The following is a 22,771-nucleotide window of genomic DNA, read 5'->3' as shown; positions in this document are numbered from 1 at the left end:
ATTCTGAGGGAGACGACTTTGATGCCATCAGTTATAAGGAGGAAGATGAGGACGGTTTACCATGATTTTAACGAGCACGGTATATTTTTTCAACAGACCCGTTTACAGTGTCGCGAGCGTGTTGCTAGTAGCGTTTTGCTACCCCTTACACTGTCATTACTCGGGGGCCACACGATAGAACAAAAATTCTGTCGGGGGCCGGACGAGTAGATAAAGAGAAAGATAAAGAGAAAGAAAAAGAGAGATAAAGAAACAAGAGAAAGAGAAAGAGAAAGAGAAAGAGAGAGAGAGAAACAAAAGAGAAGTCGTGAGAGAGGGGAAAAGAAAGGGAGCGGAAGAAAGAAATCCAAAGAGAAATAGAAAGACAGAAGGAGAGAAAAGAAAGCGCAAAGGGTAGGAAGAGAGAAAGAGAAGAAAGAAAAGGAAAAAAGGAAGTTAGAGCAAAAGAAGTTAAAAAGATACAGCGAGAGAAAGAGACAAAGAGCAACAAAGGAAGAGAAAAAGAGAGACACAGAGAGTGAAAGAGACAGAGAGTGGGAGAAAAGGGGTGGAAAAGGGTGAGAGAGAGAGAGAAAAAGAAATACAAGTACAGTGCCTTTGTGAGAGAAACCTGTCTCTGGCAACATTAAGTTGACATATTTCAACCTGCAGCTTGTTTTTCCCTTGCGCTTCTCTGAGTGTTGTCTCGCGGGCCGGATTAAATCCCTGATCCGGCCCGCGGGCCGCCTGTTTGACACCTGTGCCTTACAGGCACGGTTTGGGATGAAAGTTATAATATTATTATTAAAGCTTTGAAAACTCTCTCGGTGTACCATCTTTCTTTGTAAATATGTGTAACCATGTATAATAGGTATTTGCAACTGTATATTTTTGTAATGTATTTATTTTAGAGACTTATTCTGATATGTTTTCCACGGGCGAATAAGAAAGAAGGGGCGGAGCAAACGCGGGCTGACGGGAAGTGGAGTAAAGGTGAGACGTGTTTGTGGATGCGGCAGACAATAGTGGATATATATATTTTCCCACCCTTACCTTTGGAAATATAAACTTTTTTTTCCTTGGATTATTTTCAACGGGACCCGGACTCTGCAGGTCTGCATCAAACTTTAAGTACCGGTATCATTTTCAGTTCATTTTGCCAGCTGTGGTAATTGGACCGTGTACTTCATATTCAGTTACAATCGCGGGACTCAAAGTCGGGTTTGGGTTATTTTTGTGTTTGTGTTACATTTATTTAAGGTGGGCGCATGCGGCTTAAATACAGGTGCGGCTTGTGTAAGTACAAAATTTTTTTTTTCTCTTAAAATGTGGTGGGTGCGGCTTATAATCAGGTGCGCTCGATAGTCCGGAATTTACGGTATATATGTTTTTTCCAAGGGATGAGCAGGGCACCCGTATGATGCGGCAGGGGTAAACCAGCGAAAGCTGTCGAACAGAAGTGACATGGCCGCTTTCTTGTGTCCGGTTTCATCTGGAGGGACGGAAGCATGACCAACCCTGGTGCCTAGGTGCCTAACTTGTTTGGGCATTTAGCTTGGCCATGGTCCACAAAATTTTGTGTGTGTTTTTTGCTACTTTTTCCCTTTTTATTTCCTTTTGTATGTGTTTGTCTTGCTGTCGGTCACCCCTCTCGAGGGATATGACCAGGGTAGATAGATATTTAGATATTTGTCCTCCCTGTGTGCTAAAACTTCAACCACACCCTAAGAATACAATCAATTTCATGCCTGTGATGTCATCGTCTATGATGACATCATAAATGCCCTTTTGTTGATTTACCAGCACACAGTGGATCGATGTTTGTGTCATCCTCCGGTCGCCATGGCAACGTTTCTTTATCTCATACAATAACGTTCGAACAAGCCCGAGCCGGCAGGAGTCGTTTCTTTACCGGCACATTTTGTGACCCGCAGCAGCAAGAACATTTTCGAAAACAGATTTTGAAAGAATCTCCGGTCGATCGTGACGGGTTGGTATTTAACCGGGCAGACTGACCACGCGCAGTCTCTTTGATGTACATGAGTCCTGAGCAGAGCCTCGGTTAGATTTATGACCACGCACATCACATCAAAGGCGCTTCAGATTCCCGATGGGGGCTTATGGAGTCCGTTTCAAGTTCAATACTTGTTTTGTTCAAAAAGGAGAAGGTGGAAAATGGTGTGAGTCTCAAATAAATCTTCCCTTGTTTGCACACAATATGAAAATTGGGCCTTACCTTTATTTTACAATATTAATTTTCAGCGTTTTTGATTGTCCTTCATTCATAAAGAAAAAAAAGGAAATTTTCAAAATGTATTCAAACTTTCAAAAAAATATAATAAAATGAATAAATCCAGAAAGAATATCCCCCAAAAAAACATTCAGAAAGAAATGAAATCGGTTAAAATCAGAAAACACAGAAAAAAAGGAATTATTTTCGAAAAGCACACTAAAATATTTAATGGTGCTTAGAAACCTATTAGATCTCTTTTGTTCATTCAGAAGAAAAATAAAAGGGGGTGGGGGGGTTTATTTAAAAATTATTCAAACCATCATAAAAAATTGGAAAAATTCCCCCAAAACATAATTATTATTTTTAACTCAAAATAATTGAGAAAAAAACGATTTACCCCTAAAAAAATAGAATAAGTAAAAAAAGAAAAAAAAAACACAAACCCTATTAAGGAAAACGTGCACAAAAATAAGTTAGAAACGCAGAAATTTTTTAAAAAACGCAACTCCAAATTAATTGAAAAAAAAAATATGTACCATATTTTCCAGTCTATAAGGCACACCTGACTATAAGGCGCATGGAATTAAAACTATATAATCATTCGTGTGTAACTGTTGCGAATTTTATACTCTTACGATATACTATTGAAATGATTTATCAGTCGAAAAATGTCACTGAGGCAAAGTTGCTAAACATTGTATATAACGGGAATCGAACCTGGTTCGCGGTGCTCATGATATAGATGACGTACCTAAAAGCATTTCACTTGATCTTAGTATCCCCTAACCTTTTGGTGTATCTGATGATGAATTGGACTTTGCGCTTATTTATATCTTTCAGGACGTCTTTCTGTTTTCACCACTCCTTAGCATCCCTTTCTGGTACTGTGAGTAAGAAGTAAGTATAACTGGTGGACAGTGTAATGCAGTGTTTCTGAACTGGTGGGTTGGGACCGATTTTCAGAGTTGCAGGGCTTTCCCTCAAAATAATAACGGTAACAAAAGAAAACAACAATAGAGGGTTATTTAAACTCCTAGACAGTAGGTGGCGATAATTCCCTGCCAATGTGAGTCGATACCCACCATTTTACACTACAGGAATAATTAATGGAAATGTTACTTGAAGTCGTTGTGATTTTGCTAGTTATTTAGTTTGTTTTTTAAATGTGAATGGATTCTACTGCTGTATACGGACGCTCCTCTACTTACGAATATTTGACTTACGAACAACGTACAAGCGAGCATTTTTTTCGGAATGTCGAAAAATATGCGAAATTACTGTAAGTCAGATTTTGTAATGTGCACCTTTTTCCGAGTACAGGACAGTACTGTAGTGCTTCTTTCCGCCACTACCGGCGTGTGGCGCTGTGAGAGGGTCACCCAACATCCACCCCGAAGAAGAAATCCACTTCCTCTTCCTAGTTCGTGTGTGAACATTCCATACTGTATCTCCGGCGCGCTAAGAACTTTGACATTTTTATTGTTTAATATCTTGTGCATCTTTTTAATATGGTTGGTGTAAAGTGTAAAAAAGAGACGTTTCTTTTGAAATAAAAGTGGAATAAGAAAGCTTGATGCGGTTGAGAAAATGGTTGGATCACTTTTTTTTTGGCCACTTTCTATAACAGAGGAGGAAGTCGCCTAACTCTTGAAGCCCATCTTCCAAAAGTAAGTTAAACTTCAATGTATTTATCTCAATAGAGCATATTATTATATTAAATGTTTGTTTTTCAGAACAAAATCATACAGGTTACTTACATAAACCTTAAACATTCATTCCATACAAAATATAGCACAGAAGCATCTTGTTCGTAGATAGGGGGCAGCGTCTGTATCGGGTTTAAACTACACAATCCTTTTATCGACTACATTTAAGAAGTGGGACTATATTCTTGAAACAGATCGCAGCTCGAAATTACAATGGTAGGGTGGTTCCCTGAAGTCAGATCAGTAGAAAACCCACTGGTTTAACGGTTAAGTTCAGTGCTCTCATCGCCGCAAACCGGGTTCAATTCCTGATGCAAGCAATGTTTTACTATTATGGCCAGCAATGTTTTTTTAATTGATCAATCATTGCACACTGTAAAACTTTGTGTATTAACACACATGTATAAATACTGTATGCATTTCCAATTTTAACCACCGTATCTTAAGATATATAAGGCGCACTTTTAAATTGCCTTGTTGTCCAGAAAATACTGTCTTTATGCAGCTAATGACCTCAAACAGGTGTATCTGATTCAGGACGATACATGGAGCATCCACCCCAAAAGAAATCCGCTTCATCTTCCTAGTTCCTGTGTAAACATTCTATACTGTATCTCCAGTGCGCTAAGAACTTTGACATTTCTATTGTTTAATATCTCGTGCATCCATTGAATATGGTTGGTGTAAAATGTAAAGAAGGGGCAAGCCGTTTCATTTGAAATTAAAAGTGGAATAAGAAAGCTTAATGCGGTTGAAAAAATGGTTGGATCGCTTTTTTTTTTTTGGCCACTTTCTATAACAGAGGAGGAAGTCGCCTAACTCTTGAAGCTCATCTTCCAAAAGTAAGTTAGACTGCAGGTGGACTTCTAATGGGCAGACTAACCGGTCTTTCAGGGTCAGAATTCTACACAGGTGTTCAAATACATATTTGCAGCTGTATCACACAAATAAATTGTTTAAAAAATCGTGCGTTGTGATTTCTGGATTTTTCTTTTTAGTTTATCTCCCTCACAGTGGACATGCACCTACGATGATAATTTCAGACACCTACATGATTTCTAAGTGGGAGAAATAGGAAAATATCAGGGTGTTCAGATACTTATTTTCTTCACTTTATATAAATATTCAGAAAAAAAGAATTTGGGAGATACATCATAAAAAAGTATTTTGAGGTCTACTGAAACGTTGTCAAGTTGTGTCCACTCACCGTCACCGTGGTCTCATTGTTGTGTTTCCTGGTGGGCGACGTCGGACTCTGTGGAGAAAACGAGGAGGAACCGTCAAAATGGCCGCAGTCGTCAGAATCGGACGTGTTATGAACAAAAACGGCACTGTCACTCTGCGGTTCTGGTCCCGGAACAATCTAGGATCCGCCTGGAGCTCGAGATTTTTCTGTTGCTCGGCGTGCAGGATGTGTGCACTTGGAATCCTCCGAGTTAACTCGTGATTAATCGCCATTTTGACACAAAATGTACGATGGTATCATTTTTTTGTGTGTGTTTATACTCACCCGCTAAGATAAAACATAGAAATCGTTTTAAAAATGTATATTTATATGTTTTGTATTATTTGTGTCATTTTTAGAGCAGGGGTCTCCAACCTGATGACCCCGGGCACCCTAGTGACCTCAGAAAAGCTGAGGTGCCCTCAGATCTGTTCTGCAAATACCCCACCAGTTCTGAGTCATTGTGATTTCCGAGTGAAATGATTTGACTGTGTGAAATTAACCCTAATTCCTACTTCTCGCTCTCTCCTTCTCCCTCTTCCAAGTGCCCCAAAACAATGAAAATAAATTCATAGGAAAAAAGATTATACAGACCCTAGCCTACTTACCAGGGGTAGATGCGAAAAAGATTTTCAGGAGGAGGAAAAATATCCGGACATTGCCGTTAGATTTTGTATTGTATGCACCTTTTTCCAAGTACAGGACATTAGTGTGTGAGAGCTCACCCAGCATCCACCCAAAGAAGAAATCCGCTTCCTCTTCCTAGTTCTTTTGTAAACATTCTATACTGCATCTCCAGACCTTTCACATATTTAATTTTTAGTATCTCGTGCATCTATTCTGTATGGTTGGTGTAAAGTGTAAAGGAGTGGCGAGCCGTTTCTTTTGAAATGAAACTGGAATAAGAAAGTTTGATGCGGTTGAGAAAATGGTCGGAGCGCCTTTTTTCTGCCACTTTTTACCACGGGGGAGGAAGTTGCCTAACTCTTGAAGCTCATCTTCCAAAAGTAAGTTACACTTAACTTTTTCCTTGTAGAGCATATTATTTTATCAAAACAATACAGGTTACTTATACAAGCCTCGAACATACAAAATATAGCACTGAAGCAACTTACGAACAAATTCAACTTACGAACTATCTCGTTTGTAAGTAGGCCAGCATCTGTAACACCGTTAGGTAACAGCCTTATTTTTTCCAAACAGGCTCATCTAACTAATAACTTTTTCTGCCATTGCAATGCCTTTATGGTTACTCACTGTCAAAAGCTGTACATTACTTTGGCTGCAGAACGCCAACGTGTCTCAGCACTTTTCCCCAAACGAAGTCATTCATAATAATACTATCTATAAATGGTAATAAATGGTAATATATGGATTAAACAACAAAAAACACCCAAATAGCCAATGGAGGTCTTTTTAGTAAGCAAACCTGAAAAAGCCTGTCCTCTGAAAAGCGTCGGAATTACCATCTGCAGAACAGACCATCGGAGTTAAGATTTAATTGATCAAACTCACTTTATATTGTTCACAGATGATTGCTGTTATTTTGTCATCTTGTTAAGCGTTTCTTTTTGTTGCACTTCAAATGTAGGATGAAAAATAAATATTACAAGGTTCTATAACACAACTATTTGTTGTTATCTATTCAACTGACTCGAATACTGCTCAGGACATTTTAAAATCTTTGATATACAACTTGTTTTTCAAGTAACGGAAATAGTTACCGTAAATTCCGGACTATAAGCCGCTACTTTTTTCCCAACCTTCAACCCTGCGGCTTATTCAGTGATGCGGCCAATTTATGTTATTTTTCTAACGGCCGCTAGCGGCGCTCGAGTGTTGCTACCATTAACTGCCCTGTCAAAGCTATATTATTATTATTAAAGCTTTGAAAACTCTCTCGGTGTACCGTCTTTCTTTGTAAATATGTGTAACCCATGTATAATATGTATTTGCAACTGTATATTTTTGTAATGTATTTATTTTAGACACTTATTCTGATATGTTGAGGGGCGGAACAAACGCGGGGTGCCGAGTTTAAGTGGGGACCGCTAAAGGTGAGGGACAGACAAGGAAAGAAGAGGGGGTAAAAAGTTGGTTAAAGAAAAAGGAGTTGCGTCAGTAAATGTGTTCATCTGATATATTTTTCCCACCCTTACCTTTGGAAATATACACTTTTTTCCTTGGATTACTTTCAACGGGACCCGGACTCTGCAGGTCTGCATCAAACCTTAAGTACCGGTATCATTTTCCGTTCATTTTGCCGGCTGTGAATTTTGGACTGTGGACTTTAATGAAGGGCATTTAGTTTCAATTGCGGGACTTGAAGTCGGGTTTGGGTTAATTTTGTGTTTGTGTTACATGTTTAAATGTGGGCGCGTGCGGCTTATATACAGGTGCGGCTTGTGTATGTACAAAATCGGTTTTCCTCTTTAAATGTGGTGGGTGCGGCTTATAATCAGGTGCGCTCTATAGTCCGGAATTTACGGTACTTTCCCTGGTAACGAGTTACTTTTAATGTAGAGTCATTCCGTTACTGACTCAATTACTTTTTGGAGGAAGTAGTGAGTCACTATAGCCAATCACTGGACACTAGTAATAGGAAAAATAAAGACGAGATCCGGACAAGCTTTCATAAGATGGATTTGTTAGTAAGTTGCTTCAGTGTTATATTCTGTATGATTAAGACTTGTATAAGTAACCTGTATTGTTTTGTACTAAAAAACAAACATTTCATAAAATAATATGCTCTATAAAGATAAATAAAGTGAAGTTCAACTAACATTTGGAAGATGAGCTTCAAGAGGTCCTCTTCTGTGGTAGAAAGTGGCTGAAAAAAAGGGATCCGACCATTTTCTCAACCGCATCAAGCTTTCCTATTCCACTTTCATTTCATAAGAAACGGCTTGCCTCTTCCTTACACTTTACACCAGCCATATTGAATGGACGCACAAGATATTAAACAACAAAACTGTCAAAATTCTTAGCGCGCTGGAGATACAGTATAGAATGTTTACACACGGCAGCGCAGTGGTTAGCGCGTGTGCAGCACAGTTCTAAGGTCTTGGGAACCTCCTATGTGGGTTCAAATCCAGCTACCGGACTTACTGTGCGGAGTTTGTATGTTCTCCCCGTGCTTGCGTGGGTTTCCTCCGGGCACTCCGGTTTCCTCCCACATTCTAAAGATATGCATTTCAGGTGGATTGGCCGGTCCAAATTGTCCCTAGGTGTGAATGAGCGAGCGAGTTGTCTGTCCCTGTGTGCCCTGTGATTGGCTGGGATGGGCTCCAGCACCCCCGCGACCCTACTAAGGATAAGCGGTGCAGCTGATGAGATGAGATGTTTACACACGAACTAAGAAGACGAAGCGGATTTCTTCTTCGAGGTGGATGCTGGGTGAGCTCTCAGAGCGCCACACGCCGGTAGTGGCGGAAAGGAGCATTACACTACTGTCCTGTACTCGGAAAAAGGTGCACAGTACAAAATCTAACTCCCAGCAATGTCCGGATGTTTTTCGACATCCCTCAAAAAATGTTCGTATTTACTGTTTTTCGTAACTTGGTTGATTAGTACGTGGGAAATGATGAAAAAGCATTCAATAGAATATCAAACACAAGCGTTCCACTATTTATATTTTCTTCCGTCTGTATTGTAAATGCGATAAAGAATAAAAATGAAGGGAGAATGGAAAACAAAGTGGTGGGTGGCTGGATCTGGGGAAACAGCTTATGCTGCTTTCACGTGGCTTGGTTAATTACGATCACCAGAAGAGATAGCAGAGGCGGGATTAATCTACTTTAATTGCCATCAGCATCTCCACCGGGATCGAATTTATAGGAGGAGGAGATTTTTAATGCGGAAACACATTACGAGTTATTATCTTAAATCTTGAGTAGCATGTTCGTGGAAATATAACAGGGTTTATTTTGACTTTTGGGATACCTGGTGAAAGATTTTATATTTTATTTATATGACTATAATGGATTTTACAGTTATTAAATGCAATAAAGATTTTTCACAGAGGAGGCTGAAGTACGATGACAGGTTGCGCCGTTCCAAGTGTGGAGTGTTTTGGCTGGGGAATTTTGATAGCGGGGCGCTGACGAGGGAATTAGGCCTTGTTTTAAAACGCTTGGCATTGTTTTGAGCTGATATGAGTTTCCTTTAGACATGGCGGCGCCTTTCGGCGAGGAGGTGGTGAAGCTGGCACCTGACCCGCCCATGGGGGGGGAGCCTTCGTGACACACCGGTTAGACGAGGTGGGGGCCACGTAGGGAGTTCCTGGCCCGCCCATGGGGGGTGGCCAACGCCCCGACGTGGGAAAAGACTGAAGGCGGAAGGAGAAGAGAGATGGGAGATCGCGATAGGGGGCTGGACGAAGACTAATTAGACTAATTCGACAATAATTCTGCTAAATTCGATGGAATTCACTAAGGTAAATTCTTTAAGAAAATAAATCTGCCCCCGTGTGGAAATGCTTGTCTCTTGTCAATATTTTTCCCTAAATTAAGAAACAGGCATGCATTGTTAGGAGAATGAAGTTTGTGTTTTTTTAATGGAGTCCGATAACTAATTCGAACAATTTGGTAAACGCTACATTTGTAATATAGTTTTTTCCATAACACTGGTTACTTGAAAAAAAAAAAAGTCTATTTATGTGTAACTACAGTGCTGGGCGAAAGCATTGGCACCCCAAGAATGTTTTTGCATTTTGGCGTATTCCAGGCTTCAAGCTCAAAGCTAAAAGAATGAAAACATGATCTAAGAATCAACAACACCATGAAATGGAAGCAAATTAATTGACACATTGAATTATATTTACAATCACTTTTTTACTGATAAAAAAATATAGGCCCTCGTTCTCTCAGCTCAGCCAACTGACTCTCGATGCTTTCTGATGACTTCTGAATAATCCAATGTTGACCTAAATGACTAACAATTATAAACAGAGTGCAAATATGTGCCTTACGTTCTAGTTTAAATGCACCTGCTCTGTAACAAGCTCGGAGGTCTATGAAAGGGGACAGACAGCATTATGAAGCCATAAGAACATAACAGGCAAGTCCGGGGTAAAGTTTCGGAAAAGTTCAAAGCAGGAATGGGATAAAATAAGATTTCACAACATTTATACATCTCCTGGAGCACTGTGCGAGACATAAGATCAAAATGGAGAGAGCATAAAACCACTGCAAACCTACAGAGACCTGGTTGTACTTCTAACTTTTGGCCCAAACAAAGAGAAGACTAATCAAAGAAGCAACCAAGAGTCCCATGATCAGACTGTGTACCCGGTGGGCATACATAACTGATGTAGGAAAATCTACCCTTCATGTAAGAGTGACAAGAGAGCTTTTTCTGAAAGAATACTCTAAAAAGACCAGTTTGGCGTTTGCAAGAAGCCACATGGGAGAGAGACAAATAACAAGTGCAACAAGATGCTCTATCACTGTGAAAACACTATCCCCACTGTCAAACATGGTGGTTGCAGCATCATTCTCTTGAGTTGCATTTCTTCAGCAGGGACTGGAATGAGTCTTAGAGTTTATGGAAAGATGGATCAAGCCAAATACAGGGCGATTGGGGCAGAATATCTGTTATAGTCTGCAAGAGAATTGAGAATGGGGCTCAGGTCCGTCTTCCAACAGGACAACGACCCTAAACATAAAGCAAAATCTACAAGGGAATGGTTTCAAACTAACAATATAAGGATGGTAAAATTGCTCAATCCTATAGAGCATTTGTAGAAAGATGTAAAAAAGGCTGTGCACAAACAATCACCATCAAACCTCATAGACCTTGAGCTGTTTTGTAAGGAAGAATGGGCCAAACTTCTGAAGACGTACCCAAAAAGACTTGTAGCTGTGATTGCAAAGAAAGGAGATTGTACAAAGGGGGGCAATATTTTGCAACACCTACCTTTTCACTCTTGTATCCGTAAGCACAATATAAAATGTTGAATAAAATGGGGTTCGTTTCACGATTATAGCTCTTTGATTTTGGGAAAATATTTTGATTAGTTCAGTGTTCATTTTGCCTCTGAAAAAGTGATGGGTCCCTGGGACTCGCATGCTCAAAAATCTATGGGTCCCCAAAAGTTTGTGTTATCGAGGTTGAAATTGTAAATCGGCGACAAACATTTAATATAAATCTATATATTAATTAAGTTTTAATCATCACAGTTTATTGGTAATACAAAGCAGTTATCACTTCAGATTTTTCAGTTCACATAAATATTGTACATTATACAAAATAATATTGCTGAAATATTAGTCTATATATTCATGCACTTTTAATCACTTCAGATTTTTCAGTTCATATATTCTTCATGGTTTGCTGTTCCACCACAGTTGGAACGCCTTCTCAAGGTCCAATTGCAGCAACGGAATTTCTATAGCTAATCTGCGGTTTTCATTGTCGTTGTGCCGATCCAATGTGCTTTTTCTGAAACTTCGTCTTGCAATCCAGTTTTTTTGTCACGCTGGGTGCACGCATCACAGAACATGTAGCCTCCATTATCATCCTCCTCATAGCGTCACCAGGGATATAATTGAGTCCATTTTGGCAGAAAAGTCCTTTTCTTGCAAGGAGTATTCTTTTGTTTATTATCGTTCGCTTCAACACACGTGTTTTCCTTGCCTCCGCGATCTTCCGAAGAATTTCTCCGCCGTTATTTCGTGCCGGAATTTTTGCCGTTGTTACCACTTACTGTATTATGTTTCGACTTATTACCGACACTGAAGAAATTACCAATTTTTTGTTGATTTGCACCAAATACCAACTGTTTTTTCGGAGGGATTACTTCTCTTTCACTCGACAACCACCACAACATCGACATCATCTCGAAGCAACGAGATCTCGTTTGCAGAGATCGGCGCGAGACCAAAACAACAATGGCGGATCTGCCTGACGAAAAGTTTGGATTGCGGTAAATATTTGTTAAAAAAAAAAAAGGAATCGGGTAATTATGACAATTTGGTGTCAAGAAAGTTGCGTCCCAGGGACGCACGTTGATTTGACACAATGCGTCCCCGGCAAAAATGATGCAGGCAAACGAGAACACTGTTTATATCTCTGAGTTAGAAGCCTGAATTACGGTGATTCAGTATGCTTTTGGGGGCCAGTACTTTTGCAAGAAACCGTAACATTTTCGTAAACGACTGTAGTGTCTTACCTGTGGTTCTGTGCTTCCTTTCCGGCTTGTATTGTTGTGCGGAGGTTCGGAATGATGCAGCGGACTGCCGCCGGAGTGAAACCCGTTGACTGTGGAGGGAAATTTGTTATTGTATTATTAAAGCCATTTTTTTAATCACAAACAAGGAAGATGAAAGTTTCACAATGTTCTTGTTTCTTAGTAACTATTTATAGTATGGGGTGCAGAGGTGGGTAGTACATTTACTTGAGTAAGTTTTGGGAAATTTCGTACTGCTAGGAGCATTTTTAAATCCCAATACTTTTACTTGAGTAAATGTGTGAGGAAAAAAACTGTACCGTATTTTCCGCACTATAAGGCGCACCGGGTTATAGGGCGCACCCCGAAAAAAATAGTTTTTGGTCCTATTTTTTACATACATAAGACGCACCGGATTATAAGGCGCTACAATGGGAACGTGGACAAAACAGTCAGATAGTTCAGTCCAACTGATTACCCCCTTAACATTCCGAAAGCTTGCAAAGACGCAAATACGTGTCGAGGACACGTGCGGATGCGGTGTCCGTAAGATGTCACTCAAATGCATCGTTCCATCATTCGGAAGGTTAAAGTCTTGGGATTCAAGAAATGCTAACCATTCCTTAGTATCTATTTTCTTTTTCGCTCGCAACTTTACTGTGCATATGAGAATAAACACTTGGAATTGAGTTTAATTTAAAAATAGACACTCCATTCCATCCATGATCTGCACCGCTTATCACAGAAACATTGAGTTCCGTCTGAAACAAGATACAGGGACAATATAAAACTCGGAGTAGCTCACCGAAGTCGTTGTGTTCATAATAACGTGCAGGCAATGTCCTCTTATATCCGTGAGGGTAGTAAATCCAGGAGAATACAATATTTACAAATACAGAATAGAAAAAAAATGCTTTCTCTATGCTGTCAGCCACATGCTATACGCATTCATCTTTTTCTGCCAATGGCAGGCTTTGTTTCGACGTTTAAGCCAATGGCAGCCTGTAAATGATAAAAAGGATCCGCCCCTTGACCTCCGAATAACTTTAGCCAATAGTGATCGATTCAACTGATGATTGACACATCTTTTTCGGCCAATTGCAGGCTTTGTTTCGCCCCTTTAGCCTATGCGATCCTGTAAATGATAAAAAGGATCCGCCTCCTTGACCTCCGAATAACTTTCGCCAATAGTGATCGATTCAAATGATGATTGACACATTGGTTAGCCAAAGAAACGCCGGTAAATAAATCCCAGCATACACCGCGGACGACTTGGCCTCCGGGGGAAAATCTAGTCGGCGGCTGCAAGTTAGTTGGAAAACTTTGCAATTTTAAAATTGATCCATAAATAAAGCGCACTGTATTATAAGGCGCATGGTCAGCTTTTGAAAAAAATAAAGGCTTTTATTCCACTACATTGGGCAATATTGAAGTCCTTACTTAATAAATCCCCTCCATGTCAGTATACGTCTGTCTGTCTCCGCTAAGGCACATTTATTTGGATGCAGAACTCCGCCAGGCTTTAACATGTTTAACCAATCAAACGTAGCAGACTCGTCACGTGACCATATTCAACTTAAGCGGAAACTGATCGAAAATGACGCTTAGCAATAGAGACTATGAAAACACAGAAAAGGATGAGCACCCCTGGCCTCACACCAAAAGCATGTTCGCCTTAAAACGGGTGCCAAAAATGACCAAAAAGTCATTTAAATTGAACAAAAAAGCTAACTCAAATAGACCAAAAACCAACCAAAAACTAAATCAAATTCACCAGGAAATGACCAAAAAAGAACTCAAATTGACCAATATAATTCAAATTGACCAAAAAGTAACCCAAAATAACATACTAAAATCGACTTAATAATAATAATAAACTAACTGAAATTAAGGTTTTTGGTCAATTGACATGTAATCCTTAAACCAACACACATTTCATAGTAACCTGTGGAGTGGACTAAGGTGACCTCTTGGGCGATGTCGCATCACATGACAACGCCATACAAACTAATGCCAGCTTCCGTTAATCATGAGGGAAGAAGAAATGCAATGGCAAAACGAAGCCACCAGAGCTGTCCTGTCAGTGTCATTTTTAGCCAGACCTTTTCTCATTTTTTTATTTAATGCTTGGTCTAACGAGTCAAGGCGGCTGGGAAACATGGTGACAATTACCAGCAATGACAAGCTCTTCACCAAAAAAATCAAGCACGTTTCAAACATTAAAAACACATTAAAATTTAAGCCTTTTCAAGTATTTCAAGCATCTGTTTGACATATGTGATATATAGGAAGGAAATGAAACCCCCCCAAAATTTAAAAAAAAAGCAAAAAACTCAGGTTTTGATGGTTGGAATACAAACATATTGGCATCCTCCAAACGCTGTTTTTGCCAAAGCAGTGACACAAGGGCCTTTTTAGTGAAAACAGATCAAATTTGTTCCAGGAAGTGTCTGTTTCCATGTGTGTGGCGTTAATGAGAGGCTTCTTTGTGCCACGGACCGATTTTACCCCAGGAAGTTGCGATGACAAATCGTTCGGATAAAGATGAGAAATATTCAAAAACCTGCGGGCAGGGAACTCTTGTGGCGCTGGGACGATTTTGGAGTCCCCGGAACGCTGGAGGGTCTCTCCCATGTCGTCTCTGAAGAAAAGAAGAAGAAAAGCAGAAATAAATGTGATATTTGTGTAAAAAGCGTAATTTTTTTTCCCCTAAAAGTAATGAAACATACAGGCAGATGGGTTTCATTTTTTATATGTATATATTCACACACAATGTATAAGAGAAGCAGGCCCAAATCATGATGCTGCCAGCACCATGTTTGACGGTGGCGATGTTGTGTTGTGTGTGATGAGATGTGCTGCTTTTACGCCAAACATAACGTCTCGCATTGTTGCTAAAAATTTCGATTTTGGTCTCATCTGACCAGAGCACCTTCTTCCACATGTTTGTTGTGTCTCCCAGGTGACTTGTGGCAAACTTTAAATGACACTTTTTATGGATATCCTTAAGAAATGGCTTCCTTCTTGCCACTCTTCCATAAAGGCCAGATATGTGCAGTATACGACTGATTGTTGTCCAATGGACAGATTCTCCCACCTCAGCTGAAGACCTCTGCAGTTCATCAGGAGTGATTTTGGGACCTCTTGGCTGCATCTCTGATCAGTTTTCTCCTTGTATGAGCTGAAAGTTTAGGGGGAGGGCCCGGTTTTGGTAGATTTGCAGTGATCTGATCCTCCTTCCATTTCAATATTATTGCTTGCACAGTGCTCCTTGGGATGTTTAAAGCTTGGGAAATAATTTGGTATTCAAATCCAGCTTTAAACGTCTCTACAACGGTATCTCGGACCTGCCTGGTGTGTTCCTCGTTCTTCATGATGCTCTCTGCGCTTTAAACAGACCTCTCAGACTATCACAGTGCAGGTGCTGAACTTCTGGTGCACTGAGGGGCTGAATAATTTTGAAATGGGGCAAAAGGTCAAAAGTCAAGGGGTTCAAGGGGGGTCAAATAGTTTCGCAAACCACTGTATATATGTATGTGTATATATGTATACATATGTGTGTATAATCCTTATTTTGAGATATTTTTATGGGGGAAAATATAGTTATAAACAAGTTATTTTAATTTATTTGGGAAATAACGCCGTATTAACAGACTCAATTTCTAGTAAATGTTAAAGTTCAAAGTGAGATGTCCTTAAAAAACTGAAAGTTAACAACTGAGTTCAAAGAGTCTTTATTTTTTCTTTTCCACCATGTCCATCTGCTCTTATTTGACTTTTATCATCGGTTTTCTGGCCATGATGGGGAAAATAGGGGGGAGGGGAGGTTCATGCAGGAGTTCGCAGTTTTCCTTTATTCTAGGGTGAAAATGGTGAGAGTAAGAAGAGGACCGTTTCAAATCCAGTCCGAATGCCAACCCCAAGCCCAAAAGGATGAAAACAAAGTGTTTATTTGAGGGCTTCTAAGAAAGTCACCGTACGTGCATGTGCAACAAAAGGCCATGACAGAGGTTGCAATGATGATTTCAGCCAGGAGATGGCGTCAGCAAGTAGAATATTTAAAAGTCCTTTCATGAAATATTTCTAGAAAATTATACAAAGGCTATTTATTAGCACACTTTTTCTTCCACTCTTCTAAAATGTTTAATGTTTTAAACGGTTCATTCGTATTTTATTTTGTAGTTTACACGTTCTTATTTTACTCCCGTTGAACTGCTGCGCTCTTCTCGTGTAATAGTATTTTTTCCCAGGTTGATTTTCACCACAGGCTGCAGCGAAATTAGCCTTGGATGCAAGAACGTGTGAAAAACTCTTATTGAATTTGGGCCTTTTCACTTGGTTGAGCTGTATGGGCTGCTGCTGCTGAAAGATAGAAGGGGAAGGGGGTCCTTTGGGGGTCTTTTAGGGTCTGTAGGGGGGCGTTTGTGGCAATGCCTGAGCCAAAGCCGTCTTCCGAAATGACACGCATGATCATGTGCAAGCTTAGCGGAATGCAAAGCTCTTTAGCTGAGAACTACTTTAAATAAATAATCGCAATTTGATGAAAGTTACAATTGGAAATGCTTCAAGGTCCTTACTTTTTACGCATGGCCAAATTCAAGCACTTTTTCCCAACTTTCAAAGCCAGTTTTTCCATTTTTTTCAGGACTATTAAAAGAAAAATATATACAATCTTCAATATTGCCAATGCCTTTATCAAGAGGTCTAAGTTTTAGATTTTAAGAAAATCGCAATATTTTAGTTTTTTGGTATCGGGTAAAAATGACCTTTACATTTTCAGTTACAGTAAGTTCTTCCCATTACAATTTAACACTGGGAAACGCTGTTTTTTTTGCATGGCCCATAATAAATTTCCATAATTGATGTGTAACCCTTGCAGTAATACACACTTCCGGCAAAGACAAGCCCCCAGAGAGCAGCGTCAGCGTCATTTTTAAGCAGATTGGTTGAGAAACAAGGCAACAATTTCAAGTATTTACAAGCACTTCAGCCAAAACCTTGTGTAATCCTTGCACAAATACACATTTCATGGTGCCTTGTTCAGGTATAGCATTCACCCGTAGGGGGCGATGTCGCTTCATAGGATAATGTCATACAAACTAATTCCAGCTGGCTTTTATCACAAGGTAAGAAATACAAAGGCAAAGCGAAACCACCGGAGAGCAGCCTTGCCATCATTTTTTAAGTGGACAACTTGAGAAACAAGACAACGATTTCAAGCATTCACAACCAATTCAGCGCAAACCTTGTGAAATCCTTGCACTAATATGCATTTCATAGTGCCCTGTAGGGGGCGATGCCACTCCATAAGACAATGCTGTACAAATTAAAGTCAGCTGGCATTCATAACAAGGGAAGAAGAAACACAACGGCAAAGCAAAGCCACCTGAGAGCAGCGTCATTTTTAAGCAGATTAATTGAGAAACAAGGAAACAATTTCAAGCATTGACAAGCACTTCAGCCCAAACCTTGTGAAATCCTTCCACTAATACACATTTCATGGTGCCCTGTTCAGGTGTAGCATGCACCCGTAGGGGGCGATGCCGCTTCATAGGACAAAACCGGCGTAGCATGCACCCGTACTCTTGGGCGTGACCCATAGGGGGCGATGCCGCTTCATAAGACAATGCTGTACATATTAAAGTCAGCTGGCATTCATCACAAGGGAAGAAGAAACACAACGGCAAAGCAAAGCCACCTGAGAGCAGCGTCAGCGTCATTTTTAGGCAGATTAGTTGAGAAACAAGGAAACAATTTCAAGCATTGACAAGCACTTCAGCCCAAACATTGTGTAATCCTTGCACTAATACACATTTCACAGTGCCCTGTTCAGGTGTAGCATGCACCTGTCCTCTTGGGCGCGACCCGTAGGGGGGCGATACCACTTCATAGGACAATATCATACAAACTAATGCCAGCTGGCATTCATCACAAGGGAAGAAGGAATACAACGGCAAAGCGAGGCCATCGAGTGCAGCCAGCATCGGCGTCATTTTTAAGCAGACTAGAGAAACAAGGCAACAATTTCAAGCATTTACAAGCACTTCAACGCAAACCTTGAAAACAGCATTGAAATTCAAACATTTTCAAGCATTTCCAGCACCCGTACAAACCCTGATTATAGGAAGGTTGTTTTTTTTGTTTTTGTTTTGGCATGTTGCACAAAAAAGTAGCTCTTAGCTTCACAAAAGCTGGTGACACCCGATTTAAAACACCTTCTACAAATACTCATTTTCAATTCAGATATGCATTCACTTTAAAATCATCGCTGTAAGTTAGATTTTGTATTGGCCACTTTTTACCACGGAGGAGGAAGTCGCTTAACTCTTGAAGCCCATCTTCCAAAAAGTAAGTCAAACTTCCCTTTATTTTTTTTTATAGAGCATATTATTTTAAGAAATGTTTTAGTACAAGACAACACAGGTTACTCATACAAGCCTTAAACATACTTATATAAACCTTAAACATATAAAATATTTTACTAGTTATTTTGTTGTTATGCTTCTCAAAGTTTCTTCATTTTCCTCATGTTGGGGTTTTGAGTTTTTCCTTGCCCTCGTGTAGGTTTTAGATCAGGGGATGGTGTCATAATAGTCTGCGGTCTGTGCAGCCCTTTGAGACTCCTTGTGATTAAGAGCTATACAAATAAACATGAAAGCTTGATGCGGTTGAGAAAATGGTCTGATCGCTTTTTACCACGGAGGAGGAAGTCGCCTAACTCTTGAAGCTCATCTTCCAAAAGTAAGATGAACTCAACTTTATTCATCTTTATAGAGCATATTATTTTATGAAATGTTGATTTTTTAGTACAAAACAAGTAGTACAGACTCTTTGTGATAAAGCGCTATACAAATAAACCTGACTTGACTTCAATTAAATAAAAATAAATTGATGAAAATTCAATTCAGTATTATCACTATGTTGGTGTAGGTGTTTTCTTTAAAAATGGTCATTTTTTTTGCAGAAGGTATCTATCGATATGTAGTATCGGTATTCATGATTTTTTGATGATTTCAGGATTGATTTGTATTGCCGCTTTTATCATTCGTTTTCATAAGATACTTATTGTGTATTTTCGGATCATATTTATTGTTGTATTCCAAAATGATAATACAAAATATATACAATTTTTAAAAACTACCTCATTAAACATTTTTTTTAATAAAACCAAAATAAAACAATAGAAAAATGTGACCAAAAAATGACTGAAAGTGTTTAAAGTTGATAAAATAATTCCCGAAAGAATTGTATTGTCCAAGCTTAACGAGATGTATTTATATTTTTGTTTATTTTGTTTTTCTTTTTTTCCTGCTACAGTAGTTACAGAAAATACTATTTTAGATTTCTTTAAAGAATATTTAACAAATTTTGTGCAAACGGTATCTATGTGATGGAGGTAAGCTGGGGCCAAGGTTTTCAAGCCCGACCCATCCCGAGCCTTTTATTTGAAGGACCAAGCCCAAAAAAAAACAGAATTTTCCTATTTTTGAGGGTTTTAGGGGTTCTCACTCGCTGATCTTTTTTCAATAAAAATATCCACCCATCATCATCCTTTGTTTCTTTTCTTTTTGTCGCACGGAAAGGATTCAGTCCTCCTTTCCCAGCCCGAACCCGAATTTCAGGTGGAGCTCAGGTCGGGGTTAAGATCAAACCTCAAGTATGTGGTATTGATGATTTTTCAAGATTTGTGCTATGGTATCAATCTGGAAAAAGAGTATAAGCAGTATCGTGACGTTTTTATCGCCGATTACGGCAGCGCTACCGCTATCAAAAATCTCGCCGCCTGTCCTTGTATGAACGGAATTTTCCGTACTTCATCTCCCGTGCCGAAATGTCTTTTTTCCCGTCCATCCTTTCGCGTAACCCGACAATCGGCCTCATTCGCATTTGGGATCGGCGTCGTATTCAGCGCCAATATTCGCACAAAAGCTTCATAAGAGGATGCACGCTGTCATCGAGATTCCAAATCTGCTTGCCGTAAGCTGAAAAGAGGCGAGGAGGAACCGGGCGGGGGCAAGTTTTCCGGCGATTGACGTGTCTTTGACTCCAAAGCTGACAAGGAAGTCAAGGAGTTCTCCTGCTGCACCGGCACATTCAGCGACGGGTATGACGGATAATGAGCGCTATAAGACACGGCAGATTTTCTATGGAATAGAAATCTCGGCAGCTGACTATTATGGAGAACATGTCATGTTTATTTGAATGGCCCGTAATCACAAGGAGTCTCAAAGGGCTGCACAGACCATGACAGACTATTAGGACACCATCCCCCGATCTAAAACCTACATGAGGGCAAGGAAAAACTCAAAAACATGTCCAGTCAAGTCCTGTTTATGTGTATGGCCCTTAATCACAAGGAGTCTCAAAGGGCTGCACAGACTATGACCGACTATTATGACACCATCCCCTGATCTAAAACCTACATGAGGGCAAGGAAAAACTCAAAAACATGTCCAGTCAAGTCCTGTTTATGTGTATGACCCTTGATCACAAGGAGTCTCAAAGGGCTGCACAGACCATGATAGACGATTATGACACCATCCCCCGATCTAAAAACTACATGAGGGCAAGGAAAAACTCAAAAGCATGTCCTGTTAAGTCCTATTTATTTGTATGGCCCTTAATCACAAAGAGTCTCAATGTGCTGCACAGACTATGACCGACTATTATGACACCATCCCCTGATCTAAAACCTACATGAGGGCAAGGGAAAACTCAAAAACATGTCCAGTCAAGTCCTGTTTATTTGTATGGCCCTTAATCACAAGGAGTCTCAAAGGGCTGCACAGACCATGACAGACTATTAGGACACCATCCCCCGATCTAAAACCTACATGAGGGCAAGGAAAAACTCAAAAACATGTCCAGTCAAGTCCTGTTTATGTGTATGGCCCTTAATCACAAGGAGTCTCAAAGGGCTGCACAGACCATGACACACTATTATGACACCATCCCCCGATCTAAAACCTACATGAGGGCAAGGGAAAACTCAAAAACATGTCCAGTCAAGTCCTGTTTATTTGTATGGCCCTTAATCACAAGGAGTCTCAAAGGGCTGCACAGACCATGACAGACTATTAGGACACCATCCCCCGATCTAAAACCTACATGAGGGCAAGGAAAAACTCAAAAACATGTCCAGTCAAGTCCTGTTTATTTGTATGGCCCTTAATCACAAGGAGTCTCAAAGGGCTGCACAGACCATGATAGACGATTATGACACCATCCCCTGATCTAAAACCTACATGAGGGCAAGGAAAAACTCAAAAGCATGTCCTGTTAAGTCCTATTTATTTGTATGGCCCTTAATCACAAGGAGTCTCAAAGGGCTGCACAGACTATTGCAAACTACAGACTATTATGACACCATCCCCTGATCTAAAACCTACATGAGGGCAAGGAAAAGCTCAAAACCTCAAAATGAGGAAAAAACAACCTTGAGAAGGGACCTTGAAGTCATCCCCACAAAGATCATCATCTTTCTTTTTTGTTTTTCTCTCACTCTCTTCCTTGCTCCTTCTTTCTCTCTTTCCTTTTTTTCTATTTATCTGTGTCCTTCTCTCTCTCTTTAGCCTTCTTCTTTTTCCGTTTCTTTCTTTCTCTCTCTCATCTTCTCTTTCTTTCTCGCATTGTCCATTTTTCTCTCTTTCTCCTCTTGCTCTCTTTCCTTCCCTCACTCTCCTCTCTTTTTTCTCTGTTCTCTTTCATTCATTCATTATCATTATCGTTCTCTCTCTCTCCTCTCTCTCTCTCTCTCAGTCATCACAATGAATCTCAAAGGGCTGCACAGACCACTACAGACTATTATTCCACCATCCCCTGATCTAAAACCAACATGAGGGCAAGGGAAAACTCATAAATAAAAACATTATTTTTGCATTTTATTTTAATGCATTCTTTTTAACTATACGTTTCAACTGAACCATTTCAAAATAAATCATGCTCTTATTTTGTGATTTATTACACAATACAAATTAAATAACATTAAAATTAAAACATGAACAGTAATAGAATATTCCAGTAAAACAAGAAAATGTTACCTTTAAAGGTGAATTGCACTACAAATATATTTAAATATAGTATATGATATAATATAAAATATATAATATAGTAATAATATAAAATATAAAAAGTACCTTTCAAGTCCAAATCCGTCAATGGCAGCGAATACATCAATATTGTATTTGTTTAATATAGATTTACTATTCCGTTTTTTTCTAAGTTCCTATAAATTAAAAAGCCATAGAAGACTCACAAGTACTGGTATCTTAAAAATGGAACCAGTGCTGGTACCTGGTATCGCTACTTGCACTCCCTACAATGTTATACAATACAGTCCCTTGCTACTTCACTCTCGTACTTTGCGGCCTCAGGTTGAAAAATAAATATCCCGAGATCTATTATCCCCAATCACATATTTGCATAATTGTGCAAAAGTGTGAATTTCCCTGCGGGGATGA

General features: G+C 39.6%; 1 protein-coding gene across 1 annotated transcript in view; it reads right to left on the bottom strand.

The window, feature by feature from the left end:
- The window catches only part of gas7b (growth arrest-specific 7b), a 66,447-nt gene that overhangs the window by 21,178 nt on the left and 22,498 nt on the right, over positions 1–22,771 (bottom strand). Inside the window, exons 3-5 of the mRNA XM_088322963.1 lie at positions 14,875–14,952; positions 12,315–12,403; positions 5,126–5,173 (exon numbers count right to left, since the gene is read on the bottom strand). Coding sequence (XP_088179089.1) covers positions 5,126–5,173; positions 12,315–12,403; positions 14,875–14,952 — 215 coding nt within the window. The remainder of the gene's footprint in view (positions 1–5,125; positions 5,174–12,314; positions 12,404–14,874; positions 14,953–22,771) is intronic.

This window comes from Urocampus carinirostris, chromosome 19 (genome assembly GCF_059441175.1).
Source record: "Urocampus carinirostris isolate Australia breed hairy pipefish chromosome 19, RoL_Ucar_1.0, whole genome shotgun sequence".
NCBI lineage: Eukaryota > Metazoa > Chordata > Actinopteri > Syngnathiformes > Syngnathidae > Urocampus > Urocampus carinirostris.
The sequence above is the reverse complement of the archived record's forward strand: the minus strand, read 5'-3'. Positions and strand labels throughout refer to the sequence as shown.